Source organism: Clarias gariepinus, chromosome 1 (assembly GCF_024256425.1).
Source record: "Clarias gariepinus isolate MV-2021 ecotype Netherlands chromosome 1, CGAR_prim_01v2, whole genome shotgun sequence".
Classification (NCBI taxonomy): domain Eukaryota; kingdom Metazoa; phylum Chordata; class Actinopteri; order Siluriformes; family Clariidae; genus Clarias; species Clarias gariepinus.
This window is the reverse complement of record NC_071100.1, coordinates 23,976,749-24,003,181: the sequence shown is the minus strand read 5'-3', so window position 1 is coordinate 24,003,181 and position 26,433 is coordinate 23,976,749. Positions and strand designations below refer to the sequence as shown.

Sequence of the window (26,433 nt, the reverse complement as noted above, 5' to 3'; positions counted from 1 at the left end):
GTGTGTGGATGCTCGATTTGCACTTCAATCATGTGCAAAGCTTTCAAAGGGCAACAAGATCAGCAGGTGGAATGTCATCCTCCTTCCTTCATTGCTCTCGTCTCCTTCTCTCTGTGTCCATCTTCATGCTTCAAAGGAGCACCGTGCATCAGAAAATAAGCCTTGGGGTCTTTCTCTCTCTCTCTCTCTCTCTCTCTCGCTCTCTCGCTCTCTTTCTCTTTGTTAGGGATTAGCACAAATCAGTAGCAGATTTATAAGGCACGCTCGAAGCAATCAGCAGCAGTGCACAACCAGACCAGAAACTCTATGAGTCTGCTCTGTGAGCATTATCTCTCTGACCCACATCTCTGTGTGTATATGTGTGTGTACACATGCCTAGTTATTTGGTAGTCTACTTTTAATAGAAAAACAAACCCCGGATATGAGTAGTGCCGTAATAATATACAGTGGCTTGCTTTTGTGGATAAATCACATTTACAGCCTTGATTTCAGTGTTGGAAACAGTCACAAGTGTACGACAGCTACACAGCCTCATCTCAGCCTTATCGTATGTATATATATATATATATATATCTTTAAGACAGCCCAGAAACACAAATGCATTTCCTTTTAAAACGGGTCGGACGTAATACCCCTGAACCACCATCCTACAACCACTAAGTACATGTAGGCGTCCATATTTGCTCATCGGTCGCGTTATCTGCCATTACACTAGCGTTTAGACATTCTAGCCTAAAAATGGTGACATACTTAAAAAGGCCCACCATATATGTGGTTATCTGGGTGTAAAAATAATCTGGTATGTGCTTTTTCTAGTACATTCACAGCAAAATGACGCAGAATGTTTTTGCAAAACATGGTTAATTAAAAAAAAAAAAAAAAAAAAGCTTTCTGTGTAAAAATATATATACTGTATTTTGTCATTGGTGATTATTATTATTATTATTATTATTTGTGTATCTGGCTCAGTTTGAGCTGCTTGTTAAGCGAATAATCCAACGAGTAGCAGGAACGTGTCAGGGCGGGGTGTCGCTTATGTTGCTTAAAGTGAAGAACTGAGAAATGATAGTGAAGGCTACGGCCTTTTGAAGCGATCATGTGATATTTATATCAGGCATGGTCAAAAAAAAGATGTTGTGTCTGCAAACCTGGCAACGCATCAACATGCAACCTGAAACCACCACACCTACAGTAGCACGGTTAAAGGATGCCTTTATTCTTTTTAAGTGAAACATTTCTTTACATTGAAGAATACCGCCGGCTGAAGGGAGACTCAGTTTCCATCAATTATTCCTTTAGGGTCAGACATTACACAAATGATATCCAGTACCACAGACATGATTCGTCTGATTTTACTTCCTTATACATGTTGTAAGGCTTAGATTCGATGGCTTTCTGGTCAAGAGAGTACAGTAGCTGTTTTATTTACTCCATCAGTGATATAATATGAGGGTAAGTAATATGAACTGAGTGACTCGAGACACATCATCTCACTAACACCTCGCACCTCGTGAGAACAAGATGAAGAAAATTATCAAGGCTTCCACAGCAAAAAAAAAAACTAGACATTTCTAGACTTTATAGCAACATTCTTCTAGACTGTGACAATGTGTCTAGCGTCAGTCAGTTAGGTTGTGTGTCATTCTAAATGCCCCTGTGAATACACTCCTATATGTGAGTGATGTGAGTCATGGAATATTGTTGAAAAGAAGGTAATCCAATCCTGTGGTTCTACACAGTTGGGATATATTTGGCATGGCGGTGTAGTGCTTAGCTCTGTCACCTTGCACCTCCAGGGTCCGGGTTCTGGAGTTTAATGTTCTCCTCCTGCTTGCTGGGTTTCCTCCGGGTACTCCGGTTTCCTCCGGCAGTGCAAAGACATGCTTATTAGGGGGTAAAATTGCCTGTAGTGCGTGAATGTTGACTGGAGGTCCTACCACGGTTACCACTGGCCTCCACGGCCAATCCTAGTTGGATTACAGAGATTCCTAGATGGATGGATTATACTGTATGAACAGCAATTGCTGATGACATCGAGCTTTGTTTTTATATGCAAAAAAATATCCATTTCATATTTCGCTCATTTGTTTATTTTAAAGCCTCCAGTGAAAGGCGGGTTTGATCTAAATTTAGTTCTGGACAGATGGAGCAGGGACGATTATCTGACACATTCAGGCTCGAATAAGAATCCTGGTGTTAGTATTAAGCCGGCTCAAGAGTCTGACTGCGTTATGAGACGGTTGATGTATAGAGGCTGTGTGTGTCTTCAGGCGCAGGATTCTGTAGAACGGGATTAACCTGCGAAGCCCCATATGGTTCTGGATGCTGCCAGAACTGCGAGCACAGATATTTTATGCCCACTCAGGAAGTGACATGCCGCCTCTTCAGTACCGGCCTGCGTGTGCGCGCCGAGTGTTCGAAACAGACCGCGGTGGATTGTGTTGTGTATGTGTGTTAATGTGAGTGCTGGCAGCTTCATCTTTGACAGTGCCCAGTCAAGGGGAACTTGGCCTGTTGCTATGACAACCCTGCAAGCCATCAAGCTGTCACGGCCCGCCGCGTCGCGTCAGCTGCGTCTGAGCGAGCGTGCGCGCATATGTATTTGTGTACATGTGTTCCACCACGCTATAGTCTTGTCCTCCTGCGTGTGCAGAGGTCTGACCTCGTCTTTGCATGTGTCCTCTGTGTGTATGGATGTGCAGTGGAGCTGATCGAGAAGAGGCAGTTACAAATGACTGCAGCATTCTCAGATTCGTAATGCCAACTGCTCCTGCTGCCCCCTAGTGGCTCAGAGAGATGTTAACGCTTCACCGAGCCATGCTTGCAGAGTCGTATAGGTGCATATTCTGCTCGTTTTACTTTGTAGTTTTATACATGACTATTTTGATCAAATGCCTTCATGTAGGAGGAACCACGAGCATCATCAGATGGAATATTCAAGCGCGACAGTGTGTTTATCTAGTATTTATTTTCCTGCTATCTACTTTTTCCCCAGAATTTTACTCATCGCCTGGACAGATAACAGGAATAATAAGAAATTTTTAACTACTGTATATTTCCGGCTCAGTGCAATGCTCTCAGTTATTCTCTTGGTGTGTTGTGCTGCTTCAGTCCTGTCATTAGTCTCAGTCATATCCTGACAAGAGCGGACAAGACAAAGCAGACAGCCGCAACAGCACATCAAACTAAGCCTTGTGGTTTTGTGTGTGTGTGTGTGTGTGTGTGTGTCCTTGTGTTTGCTCAGCCCTTTTTTCTTGCCTTTTTTTTGTTCCCCTTGTTGCTTAAACATATCAGTCAAATCTGTTATCCAAGGCTAAACACACACCCTACATCGTAGACTACACACGTCTGTCAAAAGCATGGCAGTCCTTCACAGGACCTTTCTGAATGACACGGACACATCTTTAATGGATACATGTCAGGCGGTGTGTAAATCACAGTCGTTATACAGCAGAAGTGGGAATAAAGGTGTAACAAGGCTTGAATACAATCGACTGAGCAGGTTTTTAGACACTGGGCTTTATGTGCTCAGTAGGTTAAATTGAATCTAGTGTAACATAGTGGTATAAGGTTTCACGTTTGAAGCTTTTAATGAATCAGATATCTTTAGTAGGAAATAAGTCAAGTCAATAGTCTCAGGGCTTTTTTGTGAGTCTAACATACCAGTGATACCCGGAACTCATCAGACTTCTTAGATTACATGCAGATCCGCAGTTGGAACATTGCGAAAAATCACCAGATAATAAATGTAATAAATATTGACGTATCAAGTAAGACGGAGCTTAGAGGACGCTATATTTAATAAAGAATTTTTAATGCACAAGCAATTCATTATACATACTTATGCAGTAAACTCATTATTTAAGTGGAACACTAATTAAAATGTCCTACTGTATAGACAGCTTTGAGTCATTGGGAATTAGTTTTCAGACCGAGACATGATGGTCTAAGCTTCTTTTCTTAGTTATGTTTATCTGTTCCTCGCCAATGTTGAGGGTTTGATCCCCGCCTCGCGGTCTGTGTGCATGAAGTTTGCATGTTCTCCCCGTGCTTAAGGTTTTGTCTCTCAGTCCAAAGACCTGCTTAGGGTAATTGGTGTTCCAGATTGCCCGTAGTGTGTGGTGTGTGTCTCTCTGCCCACAGATAGATTGGTACCTTGTCCAGGGTGTACCCACCCCGCCTTGGGCCTGTATAAGAAAAGTGGTATAGAAGATAATAGAAATTAAAATTAATTATTATCTGTGCATGGAGTTTGCATGTTCTCTCCACCTCTGGGTACTCCGGTTTCCTTCCACAGTCTAAAGACGTGCAGGTTAGGTTAATCGGCCTTCCCCTTATTGCCCATAGTGTGTGAATGAGTGTGTGAGTGTGTGTATGTGTGTGTGCCCTGTGATGGATTGGCACCCTGTCCAGGGTGTACCCTGCCTCATGCCCTAAGCCTCCTGGGATAGGCTCCAGTCCCCTGCTACCCTGAATTCAGGATAAAGCAGTATAGAAGATGAATGAATGAGAAGTGAGAGTATTAAATGTGAACGTGTATAAATCAAAATGATAAGACTTTCCCTGATAAGCAAGCCGAGGGCGATGGCAACAGAAGCAAAAAAAAAAAACTCCCTGAGATGGCAATAGGAAGAAAACCTTGAAAGGAACCAGATCCAACAGAGAACCCATCCTCATTTGGGCAAAAACGGATAGCAGGGATTGATCTGCAGTCATACTGGGTGTTAGGAGGTGGAAGTTACATATGCAATACGTGGTCTTGTGATTTGAATCAGAAGGAGCAGATCAGGAGGCGACTTGTTGCTTCCGCGCATACAGAGGACGCACGCTTGCTGACGTCATCAGTCATCACCGAAAGCGAGGGGATTTCAAAGCAGTTTTCGCGACAACTGATAAAACAGTGATAGCGAGGTGTTTGGCTTTCTTTCTTTCTCTTTTTTTAGTTTTGATAAAATCGCCTCTATTGTCTGCACTGAAAGTCAAATTGAAACTAAAAGATAAAAGTCATTTGTAATGATGAACCGTCATGACATGCAAATCTGATCTAACCGAATCAGAATTGAGCAACGTGGCTTGTAAAGTAAACGTGGCTTTTCTTGCTTGTCAGCTTCCTGCTTGGTAAAATATCACCTTAGATACCAACTGTTCAAATTCCAGCTCCAACAGCATGACCATGAAATGACACGTGACACCTTAGGTTTTTTCTTTCTTACCCTTGCGTAACTGCATTGTAATGTCTATGGTCTGCTGTTTAAGAGCCAAGGGCCGGTAGCAGTTCCTTGTGCTCCTTATATGTTCGTCTGTCAAGCCTTGTCCAACCAGTTCACCTGCAGTTATTTATAGTCTTTTTGTATTCACGCCTGTGTTTGCGTGTGTGTTACGCGGCTCGGAGGGGGCGGGCCCAGGTAACAGTACGATCCTTAACTGCACTTACTCACCTGAAAGAGGTGTTGCTTCCTCTCCAGAGGGTGTGTGTTCAGTAGGGGAGAAGTCAGAGTGTGTAAACTTGCTGGTGTGAGTCTATGGGTGCACGTTAGAACGTGGCCATGGCCGGGCCGTGTCCGGGTGGTGTGTGTTGCCTGCCGCTCCCTTTCGCATGCATTAGAGGGGTTCAGGGAGACCAGGGCTACCTGAATGAGGAGGATTATTTGGAGCAGTGCTCTGGCAGCAGCGTTCGCTCCACCGCAGAGAGAGATGCTGACAAGAACACACAGGTTAGAGCTGGTGGAAATACCTGCGTCCGCTTTTATGGGTGCTTTCAGTGTACAGCTAAAAAGTTGAGAAAGTCTTGTGTGTGTGTGTGTGTGTTTCTGTGGGTCCCTTAAGCTGAAGAGCAAAATCATGCACTATTCATTCTCATCTCTCCTGCTTTTATGTGTGTAATATTCAAAATAGTTTCCAGGTGAGTTAATTGACTTGTGTGTGTGTGTGTGTGTGTGTGTGTGTGTGTGTTAAAGTATGCATGTGATTAAATCTGCGTTTTTCAGACAGTGTATAATCACACTAGCATTATGTCTGCAACCATTCTCATAATAACCAACTACTTAATTATTAATTGTTAACATGAGTTAATGCCATGTCTAGAACAGGATACCTCATAACCTAAACCTCTTCTTTGTAGAAATGATCATAAACTCATGAAGATTGTTCCTGCTGAGGTCAGTGATTCAGTAGAGCTACCTGACAGTGACAAATGAACAGAGATAGACGTGATAAAGAGTACTGTAACCCTCACTAACCTTCGCTCAGAACAGCTACTTAACTGCTTTATTCTGCTCAGAGTCTCAGTGCATCTGTAATCGGTCCAACAATGTCTGGTCAGGTTCCCATCTACAGAGCGAGCTGATGTTTTGATTTTGTGATGTTTAGAGCTACATCTGCCCTTGACATGTCATGTCTTCTTTTAAAAACCTTGATGAGACAACAGAAAAATACAATAGCATCACGTACCAGTGTAGAATCAGTAGGAACAACTTGATTGTCATTGCATGATTGCATGGTACAGGTACTCAGCAACAACATGCAGTTTAGCATCCACTATAGTGGTATTGTGTATGTACGTCTGTTCGACTTAAGGGCATTGTTTGAATTACAGTATAAGGTGCATGTTAAATAAGTAGAGTTAGAGCTACTGTATATACACAGTATGCTATAACTACAAAATAGGTAATGCTATGAATATTCAGTTGTGAGATGTATTGCAGATACTTTATGTAAAGTAGTTTGCCTGGTTTAATGGTGTGTTGTAGAGTTCAGCGATGTAATGGTTGTGGAAAATAAGTTGAATGTGCTTTAATAAAACAATAATAAACAACCTTCAAATGCAAAAAAAAAGGCCAGTCTTGTCTTTGGCCCATAAAACAACAAGAGATACATTTATTAATCTGTTATTTGACGTTTTTATCCATAATGACTTTTACAACTAAGTCAGAATCTAGTCCTTGCATGAATAGTTGGAAGATAATGGGCTACCTTCTGCTCTAGGGAACGACATTGACCGTCCAATCTTGTCTTGTCTTGTCCTTGCCCTGGGACCTGGTTTAACCTCTGAGCCACCACGCCCCCTACTGCACCCTTACTCTAATGTACAGTCTACTGTTGGGTTAGAAGGTGTTGGTTAATTGTCTATAACAGCAGGTCTGACAGTTCTGTACATTGTCATTCCTTGTTATGTTTAATAACTGACACTAGGACTAGGGCAGTCTATACAAGAATAATAATAATAATAATACAGAATTGATTGTCTGGGTACCTCCAGGTCTCAAGTACTTTGACACTCATCTAATAAGATGTGCTTTTATATCCTGAAAGGAATTTAATCAGAATAAAACAGTTTTTTTTAAGTGTTTTTAAGTGTAGCTTCTCTTTTTTTTCCGAAAAATCCTGCCTTCCCACCATTCTTATGAAATGCTTCCCGCTATTCTTATATAATGATTGTTTACAAGAATAAAGTGCTCTTTCTTCTGGCACAGACCCAGAGGATAAAGGATAGACAGGTGGGAGAGAGAGTTGTTCTCACAGTTCCCTCCCGGAAGCTCATCCCATCACCTAATGTTAGGGCATTACATGCAGAAAAAGAATATATTTCATCCAAAAAGGGAAAAACTATCAGATCAATTGCTTAGATGGCTAATATTTACCTTACTGAAAAGTTTACACACCCCTCTCATTAGCATCAGGGCGGATGTTGCGATGGAGAAGTTTACATGATGCGTGTTTATTTTGAATGGGCAATTATTCTGGGTATTAAGGGACATGTACAGTACACACACACACACTGTTTTGGACCCAGTGAAGGTTCAAGGAACCAGCACCTTGTTTGGAAGAACTGGTTTAAATATGACACATGCACTTTAAATGTATTAATAGCCACAGAGGATGTTGCGTTAGGGTTCTTGCGGACCTTCTTCGAAATGTTTTTGAAGGAGCTGAGAACTCATGTCAAAAGCAGCAATGATGTCCCACTCTGTGTATGCTCGTACTGTAACTCCAGACTTGACTTCAGAGATTTCCAGACGTGTTGGGATCATCTTAGACATCTCTCTTTAGAAAATAATCTCTAAAACACAAATATCGAAAACACACATTGTTTTGTTACTACCTTTCAATATTTTTTATTGATTTGTATATCATAATTTTGGTTACTGTTTTAGATGTTTTTAAACATGAATTATTTTGCATTAAACTGCAAAATGGATTCAAGTGAATTGAGTAGGTGTGAAAGTAAACATAGCTCTTCAAACATTATTAACATGAAACCCGTTAGGATGCAGATTGCACTGAGGTGTGAACTAGAATAGTCCCTGTGAATTCTTTAGCTGGATTTGTTGTATAATTCAAGACGCGGAAACACTACAAAGAATTGAATGGACACGTTTAAAAAGCAAAAAGCGTGGCTCTTACAGCTCGGACTGCAGGATTAACTGGATTAACACTGGAGTAGGATTAGCACTGATCATGTTTTGTGCCAGCTGCTGATCAGGTTCTTGGCTTAGCAGTCTTATTATCTGCTCCACTAGCCTGGAACAATGCTCATACATAAACTGACAAAGTGTTAAAAAGCAGTCCATAATGTTTCCTAGTGTATTAAGATAGATATAGGCTTCCGTTTGCTGTATCACAGATCAACTACTAGAAATAAAACATTCTAGCCTGCATCATAGCCATCCAGGAGAGCTGCTGATGGTTCGTTTAGCTCTTCAAAGGCAGCACTTATGTAGTGCAGGTTATGTAATGTTTAGCCTCTAGGGACAGTGTATGGATCTATTTAGAACCTGAAAGCATTTATGACTCCTCTCACCTGGGGCAAAGACACTCAGGTCAACTTTAGATTCAAGGCTTTCTCTGAGTGTGTGCATTTATGGTGCCCGGTAATGGGTTGGCATTTCGTCCAGAGTGTATTTTCTATGCCAGCTCTGACCGGGATTAAAGTGCACACTTAAGTTGGATGAGTGTGGATGTCTCTTGTACAGACACAGACTGTACTGGTAAATGAATTTGCAGAAATTCATTATGAATATTCCAGTGGCTGCAGACTCTCTCACTCAGCAACTGGCTTGGAATCGAATCAGTGTCAGCTCTCAGAATGTTTTTTTTTTTTTCATTCATTTATTTATTTATTTACCGCTGAGGCTGTAATGATCTCATTAGCTTAATTACTTGCTGACGAAGACCGAAGATGTGGACACTTTGTCTAATTGTTTTGGCTTTAACCTCAAATTCCAGGAGATGCGATATCATCTGAATACATACTGTAAAACCAGCACTAAGGGAAGCTGCTGTCTGTCCTGCCAGATGTGAATAGCTTCATTATGGCAGAGCTGAAAAAGAAATGGGATAAATAAACAGGATAGATTAAGTGAGTCTTTGTCGAAATCATTACATGAACAAAATGCAACCTGAAAACTTTACAAAATGCGAAATCTTCTTTGCTGAGTCGAATTAATTGATCTTGCATATCTCAGAAACGACAACATTTAACCTTTGCTATGCAACGTCATTATGAGATTTCCTTTGGACATTTTGTGTTGTAGGTTTATCGTGACCGGTTATACAATCAGCAGGCTTGCTCATAATATCACTTGCTACACAGAAAGCATCAGTTCAGCTGTAATGGTTTTACGTGACTTTTAGCTCACAGACTAGATTCAGACCTATATTAAGTAAATGCTTTCCATTATCAAATGTCATTCCAAAAAAACACACCATGTTCAACTCTGAGCCCAAGTACAAATCAGATTTTACTCTTAGGGAAAATTAGACTTGATTATTCCTAGAACTCCACGGCACATCGACTTAAAATGCTTTTAAGACATCTAAAGGGAGCCCACAGAGATTGCATCTGCATACTGTATGGATCGGAAATGTGTCTGACGTTCCTGCTAGACAGCCGTGGTGTAGCTCCATGTCCAGGTGCATTAACATTAGCTTTGTGTCTCTGCACATTAGCATGAGCTCAGTGTCTAACAGTGCCAAGGAAAATATAACTCATGGCACAGTCACTGGTCTGATTGACCTGCACCATGAGTAGATTCTTAAACAGCGTACAGTTCGAATGCCCTTAAGGCCTGTTTTTGTTTAATTTCTCCAGTTCTCACTCCAAATGAATCAAACTCGGGTGAGCGATCTCTCACAGGCAAACCCGGAACTGCACTTCATTCAAACGAACTAAATGCAGACCATAATACTGTACAGTATGTGATGTAGCCGGGAAAAGCGTCAACATTTTCTTTACATAGTTATGAAAATGAACAACACTTTAAGCATGAGAAGATTCCAGATCAACAAGAGCAGCGCACGCATTTCTGTTTTGATTGTGTCTCTGTTATGCAACAACCTGCCACTTTACATATTGCCAGATGGTCTCACACACACACATTTAAAAGCACTTTTAATAAAATCTGAGAAAAAAAAATGACGTTAAAAGCACTTGAAGAATATTCATTTTGGGTAAATATTTGCCGCGCTGCCATTTAGTAATAAAGGCCAATCAGTAAATGGACTCAAGTGTGAAATTTCGCTCGCAGCTTTATTCCCAGTGCGTAATACTGCTGTGCTCAGGTCAATCAGCCTCGCTGCAGGTGCGAAAAAGCGTATAAAGTACACTTCATCAAATATTGCCTACCAAGGTCAAACAAAACTCTTATCACACAATCCAGGTGATTATAATAAAGCCATACAGCCCAGACAAGTGTAAACAGTTTAGCTCACTACATTCCTGCACTGAAAAAAGGAGGAAAACTCTGTCCTTATCGTGATCTCCTTCTGCACTTTAATCCACTGCGATTGTCAGTAAGAGTCTACAATGCGGTTCAGTCCTGGGACCGCAGCAAGGAAGTCGCAGTTTAACTTAACATCTTTATCAGTCTTTGATATTTGTCTATGTAAAGGGCACGTACTTTATATACAGGTATCCGGATATGTGGAAACACAGTTTAGACCTAACATGCAGTCAGAGCTTTGGCTTTGTTGAAGTGTAACTTGTGTGTTTAATATACCTTTCCCCTACAGGTTTGCCCCACCTCTTCCCTAATGCACTGATTAAACAAGCGACGACTGTGTTTATAGAGAAATCATTGGTGTTACCATGGTAACTCAAAGATAAGAGTGGTCAGCTGACAATCAGCTATCAGAGAGCGATTAGATTATTGGTTTGTGCATCTTGTATAATGAACCGCCAGAAGAGGTGTGACCTTTTATAGACCATTATAGCCAACCGCAGGATTGCTGGGTGGGTTTGGCTACTAAAATTAGAATTCAACAAAAACAGTAAGTGATTAGTGTGGTGGAATGTACACGATAGACAAATACATCAAAACGAAATTACTGCAGGGTTTCTCTCAGTGTAGGTTTAGTTTTAGCTTTGGAATTGAGATGAACTAATGATTTTTTAAATTGAGTGGCATATCTCTATCTCTTTTAAGTGGCAAATATATCGCTCACTCACTCACTCACTCACTCACTCATTGTCTATACCGCTTTATCCTGTATATGATCACGGGTTACGCTTTCTCCTGTATATGATCAATGTTTTATATATATAAAACAATGAAATTATTTAATATAATAAAAAATTATAATTTCAGTTGTACTGGTACTGTATTGTAAAGGAGGAAGGAACGCATGTTGGCTACATAAGCTAGCAGTCAAGTGGAGGAAAAATACACTAACCTGAATAGAAGTTTTAGCATTTAAGATTATTAATATACTTGGTCAATATGGTTGTTTGTTTAAGCTTCTCACAAGAAGCTAGATGATTGTTTTCCTGTCTAAACAGACAGTGCCCTTGCTGATTCTTTATGCTAGCTATGAGTTAGCATACCAAACACTCACTGTATGGACCACTGTGAGCCTGTGGTAGATTAAGACTAAATGTTTTTTAAGATTTTTTTGATAAGTATTTTTTTTTTTTTTTTTTTTTCTGTTTTGGGAAACAAACTCAACACACCTATGAGATGCACGCACATACACACACCTACTGTATGAGATGCACACAAAGAAAGGGAACTGTAGTGGTGTAGAGAACAAGTGAACAACGGATCTTCACTTTAGCGGAAAAGAGAAGGAAAAATTTCCTATCAGTCATTACATATCGCTGGAGTGTGAAAAAATTGATCTAGAAAAATTTATTATTTATTTATTATAATTATTATCGAGCACAACATCATATAAATATGACACAATAATTAAAATCTTTTTTATTATATAGGGTGTTAATCTGTAAAAAAATAAATATATGTGTATATATCTCCGTACATCTTGTAAATTAATTGAATCATTTATTCATAAGTTATGTTTCAATACATTATATGTATTTTTTAATGGTATAAGTTTTTGTTGCAATAAATATTCTATATTTAATGTCCGTAGCGTGAAATTTGAATATGGACTTGCTGAGTCATTCTCCCTGGTTAGTAGTAGCGTTTTTTATTTATTTATTTATTTTTTTAATAGACCATTATTGGACAGTTTAGAAGACAGCGAGTGATTTTTTTTATTATCACCACAAAAGTGGGTTGTATGGAGGGTCGGAACAATGTTTTAATTTTCAAGTCTGTATTGGATTTGATCGAGCCGAGGGAGTCACATGGGATTCCGATGAGTTAGTTACTCTTCATAATAGCGAAGAAGAGGAAAGCACATTTCACAAAACAGTAATTGCGAGAAAGGGAGAATAAAGCGAAAAGTCCGTCAAGTCCGTCTACACTGAAATTACTTCCTTTTACACTGAAATGACTTTTTTGTTTGTGTGTATGCGCAAGCATGACGAAGCACATCAGACAAACCTACTGGTCCATTTATACAATTTGAAACCTAACACTAAGATAAATGGATATGCAAGCTGTTGCCAATGTGTTAAAATGTTCAGCACCATCTGTTGATGGCTTGCAGCACAGTATATACCTCTTTAAAGTCTCAGAGTTATGTGTATGGAAGCATATTAGCATTATAATAATTTGAAATAAATCAGCCATTGAAAAGCCATTTAAATTTTATATCACTGTTGAATCTATAGATTTGAAATGTAAACACTACTGAATTTATTCAACTGAAATATTTGACTTTAAAAAGCAATATCTCTGAATTAATGTGCACTGAATTTCACATGAAATTCTCAGTAGTCCATTTCAAGCTGTAAAATTTCAATGTCTTGATTTAAATAAACAGTTAATTTAATATTTTCAAATTCATATAATCAAGGGCTGATATAATTCTAATTATTATAATGCCAGTTTGCTTCCATATACGTGTTAGGTTTAAGCAGCTTTCTTTATTTCAAACATTGTCCTAGGCAAAGACAAAACGCTGAATAAAAACTCATTTAGTTAAAAATTCAGCAAAAAAAGTATATAATTAAAAAGGAAGATGTGTTGAGCAATTGGGTTTGTGTCTGGTGATGATTAGTTCTGGCTGCAGGAGCATGGTTGATGTAATGGTTTGTTTTGCACTGCTTTATTGCCTCTGAGCTGGTTTCCTGTGTGAGCTGTACTTAAAGAGCATAATTACGTCTATTTTTCTCTCAGTTTTTTTTTTGTCTCTAGGTCTCTCATTTTCTCTTGCTTATCTGCCTTACAATAAAAGGCGGAGTAAAAAGATAGAAGCTAAAGCTTCACACTGACTTTTGTTTTCTAGAATAATTGCTCATAGCTGTGTGCGCTAAGCATTTTAACTCCAGCTAGCTCTGACTAACTGCACCGGTTTAACAATCTACTCACATGTTCCCAGTGACACACACTCACCTCCACATGCACACATGCATGCATATATACAGTATATATACAGTATATATATATATATATATATATATATATATATATATATATATATATATATATATATATTATTTTATTTATTTATTTATTTATTTTTTGGTATATATATACAGTACATACATACCAAATTACATTTTTAAAATCCTTTTATTATGCAGGACTGCAAAAAACAACAACACATAAATCAATACAATGAATCAACTTTGTTAAACATTGTGGGATTTTAAGATTCAGCACCATGAAGGACATTGTGGATCAGAGGAGACAGCTAGAACAGCGAAGTGGATGGGGGAAATGAGAGATGAGAAGAAGAGGGAAATGTTTCAAAGAGCAAAAATGAGGTGCAGAGAGATGGGATTGAGGAGGCAGAAGCGAAGGGCAGAGAGGACACAGGAGGAAGTGTAAAGATTAAAGGAGTTTAGTGCGTCATTCCGAGTCTGAGTCATCATCTGACGTCATATAGTTTGTGTGTCACAATTTATGCATTTTGTCTAACATACACATCCAGTCAAAAGTTATCCTCCAATGTCTTTTCAATACGGTAGAAAGACCTGTTAGTTCAGGTGTCCTGAAATTGATCAACATGCAGTATGAGACAGGATTAAGTGTATTGTGTTGCATCCATTTGGGTGCATTTATTTCCAAGGCCATAATCAAATGAAAACAGAGGCATTGTTTCTCTAACAATCTGGTGTGCTGGCCTTACGGTAATACGTTTTCTTCAGGAATGCTGACTAAATAATTGATGTATTAAAATTTAACTGTGGCATACTACTGTATATTGCTTCCTTTCCGCAAATTAATCATAACCGCAGGAATGTTGCAAAGTGACATGATCCACATTTCCCACTATTGCTATTAAACGTGATTATATCAAAATTAGAACTTGTCAGGCCATAGTGTCTGCACTAGACATTTTTATCTGTGCTGCTGTGGACTATGAATAAGCTGCTGTATGCATGTCTCTCATGTTATGGTATTTAGACATTTCACACACAGATATCACATACTACCAACATGGGTCAACATGTACTTTTTCTTTTCTCCACTTGCCCTGTAGAAGAGTGTGAAGGAGGGCATCCTGTTGAAGCAGACTAGCTCCTTTCAAAGATGGAAGAGGAGATACTTCAAACTAAGGGGCAGGACTCTCTACTATGCCAAGGACTCTAAGGTAATAGCAATAATAACTCACGTCTAGATGGAGCTGCATTTGTCTGACCTTGTTTAATAACCTGCTTGTTTTGTTGCAGTCTCTTATATTCGACGAAGTCGACCTTTCGGATGCCAGCGTGGCAGAGACAAGCACCAAGAACATAAATAACAGTTTTACAGTAAGGACACACACAGCTTTAAACTGAATAAACACAGCTTTACAGTAAAGGAAACACAGCTTTACAGTGATTACACTCAACTGTACAGAGAGTACACACACCTTTACAGACAACAGTCACAGTTTTATAGACAATGCACACAGTTTTACACAGATTGCATGAAGCTTTGCATAGTTTTACAGTGCATACATGCACATTTACAGTGAGTACACAACTGTACATAATACACAATTTTACCATAATTCACAGAGTGCGCAGAGCTTTGCAATGAGTACACAGCTTTACAGTGTGTACAAGTAGCTTTAAAGTACCTAGACACAGCCTTACAATAAATATACACCACTATACAGTGTGTACATGCAGCTTTACAGTAAATATACACAACCATACAGTGTACATGCAGCTTTACAGTAATTATACACAACTTTACAGTGTGAACATGCAGATTTGCAGTTAGTTCATAGAACATCGCAGTAAATGAGTACACTGATAAGTATATAGCTTTACAGACTAGACACCGCTTTCCTGTGTGAACATGTACTGTAGCTTTACAGTAACTATATAGAACTTTACAAAGAGTGCATACATGTAGCTTTACAGTAAATATACACAGCTTTACAGTGCATACATGTAGCTTTACAGTAAATATACACAGCTTTACAGTGCATACATGTAGCTTTACAGTAAATATACACAGCTTTACAGTGGGTGCATGCACATTTGCAACTTTACATACTTTAAAACACTCTTTACACTGAGTACACACCCCTGTGTAAATAGTGTATTATGTAAAGTTGTATAATAAACATTACAGTGGGTCTACTGTATGTACCTTTACAGTAAATAGACAGAGCTGTATTGTGAGTGTACACAAGTTTACAGTGACTGTACATATACGGCGTTACAGTGCTGCCAACTCTACTTACTTGCTCAATCTTGTGTGTTAATTCAATCACTCAGTCCCTCCCTTTAACTTACTGACCCATTATCATTTGATCCAATTACACTAATCTCTCCCTGACGTTCTTTTATATACGTTTAAAGCTATTTACTGTCACCTCTACTGTACCTCTTCACACATGCTCTGTCAGCTCTTTCACCTGTTCACCCGACCTGTTTTTAGGTGATCACGCCTTTCCGTAAGTTGATGCTATGTGCGGAGAGCAGGAAAGAGATGGAGGATTGGATCAGCGCCCTGAAGTCTGTACAGAAATGGGAGACATACGAGGTCAGTGTTTGATCTTTGTCCTTTAACATAATATAACCATAGCAATCCTGTTTTTACAATCAGTGGATTTCTTGTATTGTTACATGCGCACATATATAAACACAAAGGTGCAAAGTGTTTTTTTTATCACAGATGATATTTACATGAGTGTATGGTGATGAAGTGTGTGTTGTTTGTGATCTCAGGCCAGCCAATTTAATATGGAGCACTTCTCCGGGATGCATAATTGGTATGCGTGCTCTCATGCGCGCCCTACATTCTGTAACGTCTGTCGCGAGGCATTGCCCGGAGTCACCTCACATGGCCTGTCCTGCGAGGGTAAACACGCAAACAACAATTCAAACCCACAGTGCAACATAAAAAACAACCACGCACTGCCATTATGTTCTCCATTATGAATCTTTCATTCTATATAATCTCTCACCATCTCATTTTTGGTGTGTTACAGTGTGTAAGTTCAAAGCTCATAAACGGTGTGCTGTCCGATCCACTAACACCTGTAAATGGACCACTCTGGCTTCTATTGGAAATGACATCATCGAGGATGAAGATGGCGTGAGTTCCTGTCTTTAAAAAGACTTTTTTTTATTGGTGTCACTGTGTATTAAGTGGATGCTGTGTGTGTGTGTGTGTACGTGTCCAGGTGGCCATGCCTCACCAGTGGCTGGAGGGGAACCTGCCGGTCAGTGCTAAGTGTGTGGTGTGTGATCGGACATGTGGCAGTGTGCGCAGGCTGCAGGACTGGCGCTGTCTCTGGTGCAAAGCCATCGTAAGTCGTGTTCTGGACTTTAAAAAAGCAATAATAATAATAATGAGATTGTAGTAAATAATAAGCATAATATTAACTGATCTGTGTGTATGTGTGTGTGTAGGTACACAGTAGCTGTAAGGAGCAGTTGGGGAAGGTGTGTCCACTGGGTCAGTGTAAAGTGTCCATTATTCCTCCCACAGCTTTAAACAGCATTGATTCAGACGGTAAGCGATGCACGACAACCACATGTTTCCATTCAGCATAGAAATTTGCTAAACCTGAACCTTTAATCTGACAAACCTTTTTATTTATTCATAAGTTTTTTGGTTGATTTAACATTTTCAGCTTTTCGTCCTTAATAATACTAATTAGTAATGGCATGATGCATTGCCCTGAAACAACTTTTCACATGTTATAGTCTATTTTTGAAAAATGACGTTCTCCCTTATCTCAGTGATACAAAATCAAAGCATCATCTTTTATGTTTGTAAAAGGTATTGCTTTTCAGACCCTGCATGAATCATGAATGAGTCAAGAAAAAATCCACTAATTGTTTATTAGGGATTTGTCATAGTGCGTAATCAAAAGCTAATTATTTTTCCATGTTTATCTTATTATATCTACATAATACAGATGGATAAAATGAATGATTTTAGGATTTTGTGTGTTATAAAATGAGATATGAGAGTTCTTTTGCCTCGTTACTCAAAAAACTAAATCATTTTTTTGTACAGCAACTAATGACTTAAAAGCTGCAGGATATAACTTAGGGATTCTGAAATTTAATCCATAGAATTCGTAGAATAATGAATTTAAAGTTTGTTTTAGTATTGTTTAGTACAAACTATGGAGGAAACCTCTAGTTCTGAAAAATGAAGACTGCATGGAAGTGCCAAAACATGTGAGCATTAGGGGCTGGCTCCAAAACTGGGTCAATCCCCAAAGACACCATCTTGGAATGTCCACCTTTAAAACAGAAATAAATGTGTTTACAGACTGGTAAAAAACAAAACAAAAAACCCACATAGCTATGACAGCTTATTGGGATAATTTTTTTATGTCATTATCAATTTATATTATACAGTATATGCGACCTGGAATCTTTTTTGTTTAATTTACCCAAGAAATGTAGGAGTTGACGCATGTAGGGTGTCGATGACGGAGTTTATTTAAACACAAAGTAACGTTATTATAAATTATATAATAACATTAGCCACCTTAGCATTGTAGCTAAGCTAAAGCTAAGCGTTCTAGCTTGTGGTAGCTGAAGTAAGTAGGTATGTTCCAATTAGCAGCCATTCTCCATTTGCTCTGATCATAAGCCTGTTTATGGATTGAGCATTGTTTTAAGTGGACCCAGGTGCTGTAAAGATGGCGATGAACAGAGCTCCTACAGCTGAGCTTCAACCCCTCTTCAGAAAACCCATGGTTTGTGTCACGGAGGGTTTATCCAGCTCATTTTTATACAGTCCATGCTACCAACCCAAACTAAGTACTGTAGATTTACAACATGTAGAAATTATGATATGTGTATATTTTTATGGTTGATATTGACTAGGTCTTGGACTTAACCCTGACTTGGCATCTTGCCTCTTAAAGACTGACTCTCAGCTCCTCTTGGTCTTGGCATTGTCCCGACCCTTAACAGTGGCGGTATTGACTACAGGCTAATGTCAAACACAGCGTGAAATAAGGACTCACCTTTTACGAGCGTCTGGCACAGCTAGTGTTGATTAAAGCATGTATAAAGGCGTATAAAATATAGCTCTTCTGAAAAGTATCCAGTGTGAATTGGCCTGAATGGAGCCAGCAGTGTGTCCAGTGTACACGGCTTATATACAACATTGCCTCGGTATGAGAGTGAGTTCTTGCTTGTACACCAACAAACATGTGAACTTTATGCTTAGAAAAACACTCCGAGGCTGCTTAGATATCAAATATCCATTAAATACTAAATTAGTTAGACAGATCCAGTACACATTAGTGGGGTCTGCCTTATCATCGGAAGACCTAGAATACGGGTCAGGATTAGGGGTTAGAATTAAGCAAAAGTTTGTTGAAATTAGATGTTCCACAGATTTTTCTGGTGATATCATGCTCATCTCTCTGTGTCTCTGCAGGCTTCTGGAAAGCCACGAGTCCATCCTGCTCCAGTCCTCTGCTGGTGTTGGTGAACAGCAAGAGTGGTGACAACCAGGGAGTGAAGTTCCTGCGCAAGTTCAAGCAACAGCTCAATCCTGCGCAGGTCTTTGACCTCATGAACGGAGGACCACAGCTGGGGTGAGACTTTGCACGTATTTCATTAGCATCCAGCTCATTCTGCCGTATGGAGATCGGTCAGGCTTTGATTGGTCATATTATTTTTGTGGATGCTGATGTGTGTGTGTGTGTGTCTAGACTACGGCTGTTCCAGAAGTTTGTAACATTCCGTATCCTCGTGTGTGGAGGTGATGGCAGCGTCGGTTGGGTTCTGTCTGAACTGGATAAACTGGGACTGCACAAACAGGTTGGAAATAATGAGCACGTAATTATATCACAATAAGGCAAATTAGTTCTTCTTGTAAATTGTGCATGTGCTGGCGCGCACATGTTCTCATTACAGTGCCAGTTGGGTGTGCTTCCCCTGGGCACAGGAAATGACCTGGCACGAGTGCTGGGTTGGGGGGGTTTGTGTGATGATGATGCGCAGCTCTTGCAGATCCTGGAGAAGCTGGAGAGAGCTACCACCAAGATGTTGGACAGGTAACACACACACACACACACACATACACACACACGCATTCACTAGTACATGTGTACTGTACGCTTGGATTAGTTGTTCTATTTCTGTGCCAGATTAAACAAGATAGATTTCCTGCAGCGTGAACAAAGACAGAAAAGTAAATATTAAAAAGCAATCACGTTTGTGTGAGGTTTTTAATTTGATTAAAAGTAGAATCCTGGTCTTGCATCTCAATCACACTAGTCATATTTATTTTCATTCCCTATTTAATGTCTTTTTTTTTTTTTTTTTTTTTAAATGGAAAAGCAGAATGAGGAAGTGGCCTTGCATTTCCTTCTTTGTGTAGAAATATATTTTTTACCTGTTTCCACTGAACAGATTCAGAGGTTTGGCTCCGGTCTGTGTATGGAGTTTGAGTGTTCTTTGTGGGTGTTTTGTCCGGGTTCTCTGGTTTCCTCCCCCAGTCTAAATAACGTGCTGTAGTTTTTCCAAATGGCCCTGTAGTGTGTTTGGGTGTGTGACCCTAAGCAGGGTGTACCTCTGCCTTCTGCCCTGGGTCCCTGGGATACATACATACACAGGATGAGCAGTACAGATGGCAGGTGGATCTTGATACTAATTCTCACATGTTCTACACGACTTAGTGTCTTTTAGCAGCATTAATATGATAAATTACGCTACATTTCAGGTACTCACACTGGATTTCATCACCTTTATGAAAACCTATGTGAAAAGGAGAGGATTTAGACTAATTTCAGTAAATTAGAACAAATTTGAACAGTTTTGAATCTTTCTGTGTTTGTATGTGTGTGTTGTGTACTCAGATGGAGTGTAATGACATACGAAGTTCCCACCAAAACTGCACCTGTTATTGTTAAAGAAGATGATCCTTCAGACTCTCCACTCCAGGTAGAAGCCTGGTGCATCTACAGTATCTATCTATCTATCTATCTATCTATCTATCTATCTGTCTGTCTGTCTGTCTGTCTGTCTGTCTGACTATCTGTCTGTCTGTCTGTCTGTCTGTCTGGCTTTAAAAGTGTTTAATCTTTCTTTTCCTCCTTCAGATTACTCATTATGCTGACTCTGTCGCCTCTCATCTGACAAAAATCTTGGACTCGGACAAACACAGTGATGTCATATCCTCTGCTAAGTGAGTGTATCTGTGTGTGTGTGTGTGTGTGTGTGTGTGTCACATCAGAGTTTGCCTGTCAGGCATGTCCAGTCTAGTTAAAGAAAATAATGAGGCATGATGACAACAGAAGTTTTTTCCCTAGTCATAAGCTGTGTTGCACTTTTGCTTTAGTAACCTGGTCATGTGATCATCTGACATCATCAGATGTAAAGAGGTTGTTCAGCTACCCCAAGACACAGTGTTCAGTCCCTTTGCTTTGGAATAAATCCTAAACTCCCTTCTCTTTTCTGTGTCCTAAAGTTAGTTCTTGAGGAATTGTTTATACAATTTATACATAATGTTTCTAATAGTTTGTTATTGGACGTGGATTATACGAGGTGTCACTCAGACAGGAGACAGAATGCCGTATTTGAATTAACACAGAAAGAATAAATACAGATGAACAGATGTGCAACAGACACGCAGTTTAAAAAACATAATAGTGTTTATTACTGCACCGCTACATGATAGAAGAAATTTACTTTAACTAGTTTCACATGACTTGGTTTAAAAATGTTTTTTAAATGTTACCACCAGAGGTACTTCGTTATTGTACTTAAGTACATTTTTTATGTATCTGCATTTTACTCGTGTAGTTTTAATAGTGGATACATTTTTTTTTTTTTTACTTTTTCTCTACTCAAACGTACAGCAAATATCTGTACTTTTACTTAACTACATTTCTGCATGGCGTTGCGTTACCTAACCACAGTGATGCGTAGTATTTAAAGCGGGAATTTCGCCACCTGCTGACTACTAAGTGCCTGACTGACTCGTCTTTCCTTTGAGACACACCTAATAACAAAACAGGTGTTTAAAATCAGAACTTGATTTGCAGAACTGGTTGCAAACAGCAACGCAAACATGTTTACTATGATAATTGCTATTGTGAGCGAGTACAAGCTCTGTACTTTTAACATTAAGGTACATTTAAATGTGAGTATTTCTTTACTTTTACTCAGGTACACAAGTAAATGCAGGACTTTTACTTGAGTAATATTTGCCCTAGAAATATGAAATATGAAAAAAAAAATTCATCAAAAGTACAGGATTTGTGTACTTTGCCCAACTCTGGTATTAAATGTATCAATATAATCACTATGTATTAAATGTAGACACTGTACATGCAGATCAGGTGTTATTCCGTTATCAGATCATAGATGTGAATATGTGACTTATTTTTGTAGTTAAATTATTTTATTGCTGTACCATGAAGTTTGTCATCCTACATTTCTAGTTTGTTTTTTTCCCACATTTTGAACTATATTAAAATCGATTATTCCTGTTTTGTGTGCACGTGTGTGTGTAGGTTTTTGTGTGGGACGGTCAACGAGTTTGTAGCCGAGGTTGGAAAAGCCTATGAGAAAGCAACTGAAAACAAGGAGGAGGCTGATGCTATGGCTAAAAAGGTGTGTGTACAGTATGTGTTTATGTATGTGTGTGTGTGTGTGTGGGAGGTGGACTTGAAGTGGATGTGTGTAGGGGCTGGTTAAACAGAGTGTGTTATGTAAAGGTTGTATAAGTGACAGTGTAATAGGTGTATTTGACATTGGTAGGCTGAAGCCTGATGACTCAGTGGCTCTTCAATACTTTATTCTCAGATCTGTAATATTAAAAGCATGCACCATCATGTGTGTCAGATCTCTCTGTGTGTTTATGTACAGTACCTACTTATCCCACATATAAGACACTTAACACTGTATACGCTTGCTGCTGACATGTCAGTCTTGGCATTGCCTCGTCCTCACCTGTACCCTAACACCGTCTGCCTCCTCAGTGCGCCATGCTGAATGAAAAGCTGGACTCTCTGGTGCGGGCACTGAGCGAGGAGGCTGATGCTCAGCTCGTACCCGCAGGCTCTCAGCCCCCTGAACAGGAGAGCGAGTCGAGCAGCCCGGATGCCCCGAGTGTCCCCAGACCCTTCAGATCCAAAGAGCAGCTGATGCTGAGAGCCAACAGCCTGAAGAAAGCACTGCGGCAAATCATAGAGCAGGCGGAGAAAGGTCAGCACTCAATAATGCTCACAATAACGCAGACCGGAATTATTTATGCATGAGGAGAACATTGATTTGTTTACACAGTCTTATCTTAACTGAACATGTTAAGCTCACTGTGTGGAATTATTCATTAAAATGCTTCTAATTATCACTTTTGCATGATCTTAAAATAGATCCCAGCATTAATATATTATTATTAACGATAACATTACAGCGTATATACTAATCCACATTGTATGGAATGATACTAAAACTACCTGCCATCTATGATACTGACTCCATCCTTTGTCCCGCCTCTTGTCAGTGGTGGATGAGCAGAACAGACACACCCAGGTACAGAGGATGTCCTCCTCGTCTTCAATAAAAAGGAGCAGCAGTGAGGACCTCAAGGAGGCGGAGCCACGTGAGTGACATTTCGAAACTATTCGCGTACAGAAACACAGTTCAGTCTTTTCCTTATTATAATACAGGAATAACAGGCCACCATGCCAACGAGACTCCTATCATGCCGATATGGTGTGCATTTTTTTTTTATCTAATCCTGCCCATAGAGAGAGAGAGAGAGAGAGAGCGGATACTGATTCATATGGTACAATGTAAACCTACAGTATCGTTATTCTTAGTGGGAAAGGCTTAACATTTAAGCTCTCTGTCTCTCTCCATTCATCCAGTTGAATCTTATGCTCTCCCGCGACAAAAAAAGCAAAACTGCATAAATGCCGTTCACCTGTAAGTACAGTCAGATGTCCTCCTGCTCATAATAGCAGTAAAAATAATGGCAGATTTGATAACTTTATTTTACTCATTGCCCATTGTCAGTTTAATGGCTGTAAAAGACATGTGATGGGGAATTTAACAGTCTCGTTTGTTCGTTAGCACTTAAAGGCTAACATCATTTGAACTAGCTGACTAGCTGCTACTCTGTATTGACGTCCTGTGTAATGAGTTCGGACTTCCTGTTTACTTGGGTAAAGGTCAATAGAATAGTATAAAAACAACCCAATAATTATAATATAATATAACGACGCGCAGTGGTGTGGTGGTTAGCAGTGTTGACTTGCACATCCATGGTTGAGGATTCGATTCTCACCTCAGGTCTGTGTGTTTGTGTGTGGAGTTTGTATGTTCTTCTCGTGCTTGAAGGGTTTCCTCCGGGTACTCCAGTTTCCTCCAAAAGTCCAAAGACATGCAGATTGGACCATTTGGCCGTGCCCATTGTATATATGACTCTATGTGCCCTGCGATGGATTGGCACCCTGTCCAGGGTGTACCCTGCTTCGTACCCTAAGTCTCCTGAGATAGGCTCCAGGCCTTGTATACAGGATAAGCAGTATAAAAGATGAATAATATAATATAATGTACTATGCCCTATATGATACATTTTCAACATGTATTGTTTTTGGTTATTTTTCTTAACGTTCTTCAGTTGTGTAGTAATTGGAAGCTCTGACAGATATTCGTGTGCAAGAAATAAATCATATTAATTCTCCTTGCTTTACTTGACCTTTATAAGGAAATTACCAACCAGACATCTTTTGTTACACGAGAAATACATAACCAAAAATTTATACTGTGCCTGAAAATGTTTTTGGGGGAAACGCTGCAGTTTAAGTCCTGATGATGATGAATAGCACCAGCCATTAATAGGTGTTTAAGAACTCGTATATGTGAAGTTGTGTCCTTCTATCGGCTGCTCCCGTTCAGGGCTCGCCACAGCGGACACTTGGTCTGCACATACAAGCTTGACACAGGTTTTTATGCTGGATGCCCTTCCTGACACAACCCTCCTATTTTACTGGGGCTTGGGACCATCACTGTAGCTGGTATTCGAACCTGTCCTTTCGCATGGAAGGCGAAACACCTACCAATGACGCAGCACTGTGGAGATGTGTTGGTGTGGTGGTGTTCTAGCTTCACATGTCTTGGAGGTATAATGTGTAACTCTGACCGTTTTGTAGCTGTAGGAAGACAGAAGGAAATGGCTGGTGGGTAATTTGGCCATGACCAAGTTAGGTAGTTGATGGGGGAAAAAGAAATAAGGATCATTTGTTGGCATTTTTATGACCACAGGTAGAAACACTATGAAGATTGTGTGATGGTACAAAGGTTAATATGGTTAAGCTGTTGCTCCGGCAGCCAGGCAAAATAGATTTTACTTCTAGATTAAATTAAGGTTAAAAAAAAAAAACCGCACTGGCTGACCGAGCTTGTGCTCATGTCTGGATTTTTTTTTTTTTTTCCTCATATACTTTCAAATACAAGTCTGTTATTAATATGGGGCATTTTTATGTGCATTATGTATTTAGCTGTATGATATTTATGTTGATTCCGATGTACATTCAACTTCGTTATGGATAAATAATTCAGTCTTCTGTGTTTATTAAAAACTCATGGGAAAGAAAACAGAAAGGTCTTTCAGTAAACTAAAGTTTTGATGTTTTTTTGTGCTAGGAGGGAGCTCTCGGTAGGTGGTGGTGTCTATTGAGCATTTATAAAAAGCTCAGCATGCTGATCTTTGAAAAGAATTTACCCGGTCTCTTTATGTTTGGGAATAAGGACTATGAATGCAAAATATAAGCCAGTACAAAGGAAACGTAATAGTGAAGACTGTGTGTTGTTTATATCCAGCCATTTTTATAATTAGATTTTTCTGTCCCTTTTAGGTCAAAGTGCCCAGACGCCCAACATCCCCATAGTGCTGGAGAAAGCAGAGAGCTGCAACAGTACCCCAGCTTTTACTGAGGAGTATGAACACACACACACACACACACACACACACACACACACACAGTCACACACACACACACACTCACACAGTCACAATGCCTATCACATCAGAGCCCTTCAGGATGTTCCAGAAGATAAGAGAAGATGAATGCACTGTCACACTGATATTAACTGTATAAAAAAGTAAAGTGTAAGGAAAGTGACGCATCATTTCAGATTTTTGCCGCTGTACACCACCACAGTGGATTTAAAAACAGAGCAATCAATACGTGATTTATTAAAGACTTTCAGTTTTAATAAATGAGGTTTAACAAGAATGTTGCGTTACTAGTTTAGAAATTAAAACCACAACGTTTTGGGTTGAGTCCTAACACAACCATTACAATGATTCCCCATCTTCCCCGGCTTAAAAGTAATTACACAACTGACTAAAAACTGTTAGATGGCCAGTCTAGTTGTTGGCTGTTTTTTTTATTATTTTATGACATATGACGGAGATAAAAGGTCTTATATCAAGTGTTGAATTTGAATTTGCTTACTCTTTATAGCAAACTCTTTAAAAAGCATTTCTTTAGGAGACACACTCTAAAGAAAATACAAATCTAAATAGCCAAATAAAATATTTGTTAGATGCTTCATAGGAATAAATGTACTGATGAGCTCTGCAGCAACAAAAGGCTGGAGGGTATGTGTATAATTGTATACAATCAAGAGATGCCTTCATGACGTAA

At 39.4% G+C, this 26,433-nt stretch overlaps 1 protein-coding gene across 5 annotated transcripts in view; it reads left to right on the top strand.

Moving 5' to 3' along the window:
• The window catches only part of si:dkey-172j4.3 (diacylglycerol kinase delta), a 90,243-nt gene that overhangs the window by 46,006 nt on the left and 17,804 nt on the right, over window positions 1-26,433 (top strand). For 4 of the 5 annotated variants that reach the window (XM_053492634.1, XM_053492643.1, XM_053492614.1 and 1 more), the window contains exons 3-18: window positions 14,833-14,943; window positions 15,023-15,103; window positions 16,227-16,331; window positions 16,517-16,649; window positions 16,780-16,886; window positions 16,975-17,100; window positions 17,204-17,306; window positions 19,203-19,362; window positions 19,480-19,588; window positions 19,685-19,824; window positions 20,629-20,713; window positions 20,872-20,957; window positions 22,288-22,387; window positions 22,756-22,981; window positions 23,280-23,378; window positions 25,639-25,720. In XM_053492634.1, coding sequence (XP_053348609.1) covers window positions 14,833-14,943; window positions 15,023-15,103; window positions 16,227-16,331; window positions 16,517-16,649; window positions 16,780-16,886; window positions 16,975-17,100; window positions 17,204-17,306; window positions 19,203-19,362; window positions 19,480-19,588; window positions 19,685-19,824; window positions 20,629-20,713; window positions 20,872-20,957; window positions 22,288-22,387; window positions 22,756-22,981; window positions 23,280-23,378; window positions 25,639-25,720 — 1,853 coding nt within the window. Of the gene's footprint in view, window positions 1-5,481; window positions 5,715-14,832; window positions 14,944-15,022; window positions 15,104-16,226; window positions 16,332-16,516; window positions 16,650-16,779; window positions 16,887-16,974; window positions 17,101-17,203; window positions 17,307-19,202; window positions 19,363-19,479; window positions 19,589-19,684; window positions 19,825-20,628; window positions 20,714-20,871; window positions 20,958-22,287; window positions 22,388-22,755; window positions 22,982-23,279; window positions 23,379-25,638; window positions 25,721-26,433 lie in introns of those variants that run through there. The other variant, XM_053492605.1, reaches the window with a different exon arrangement.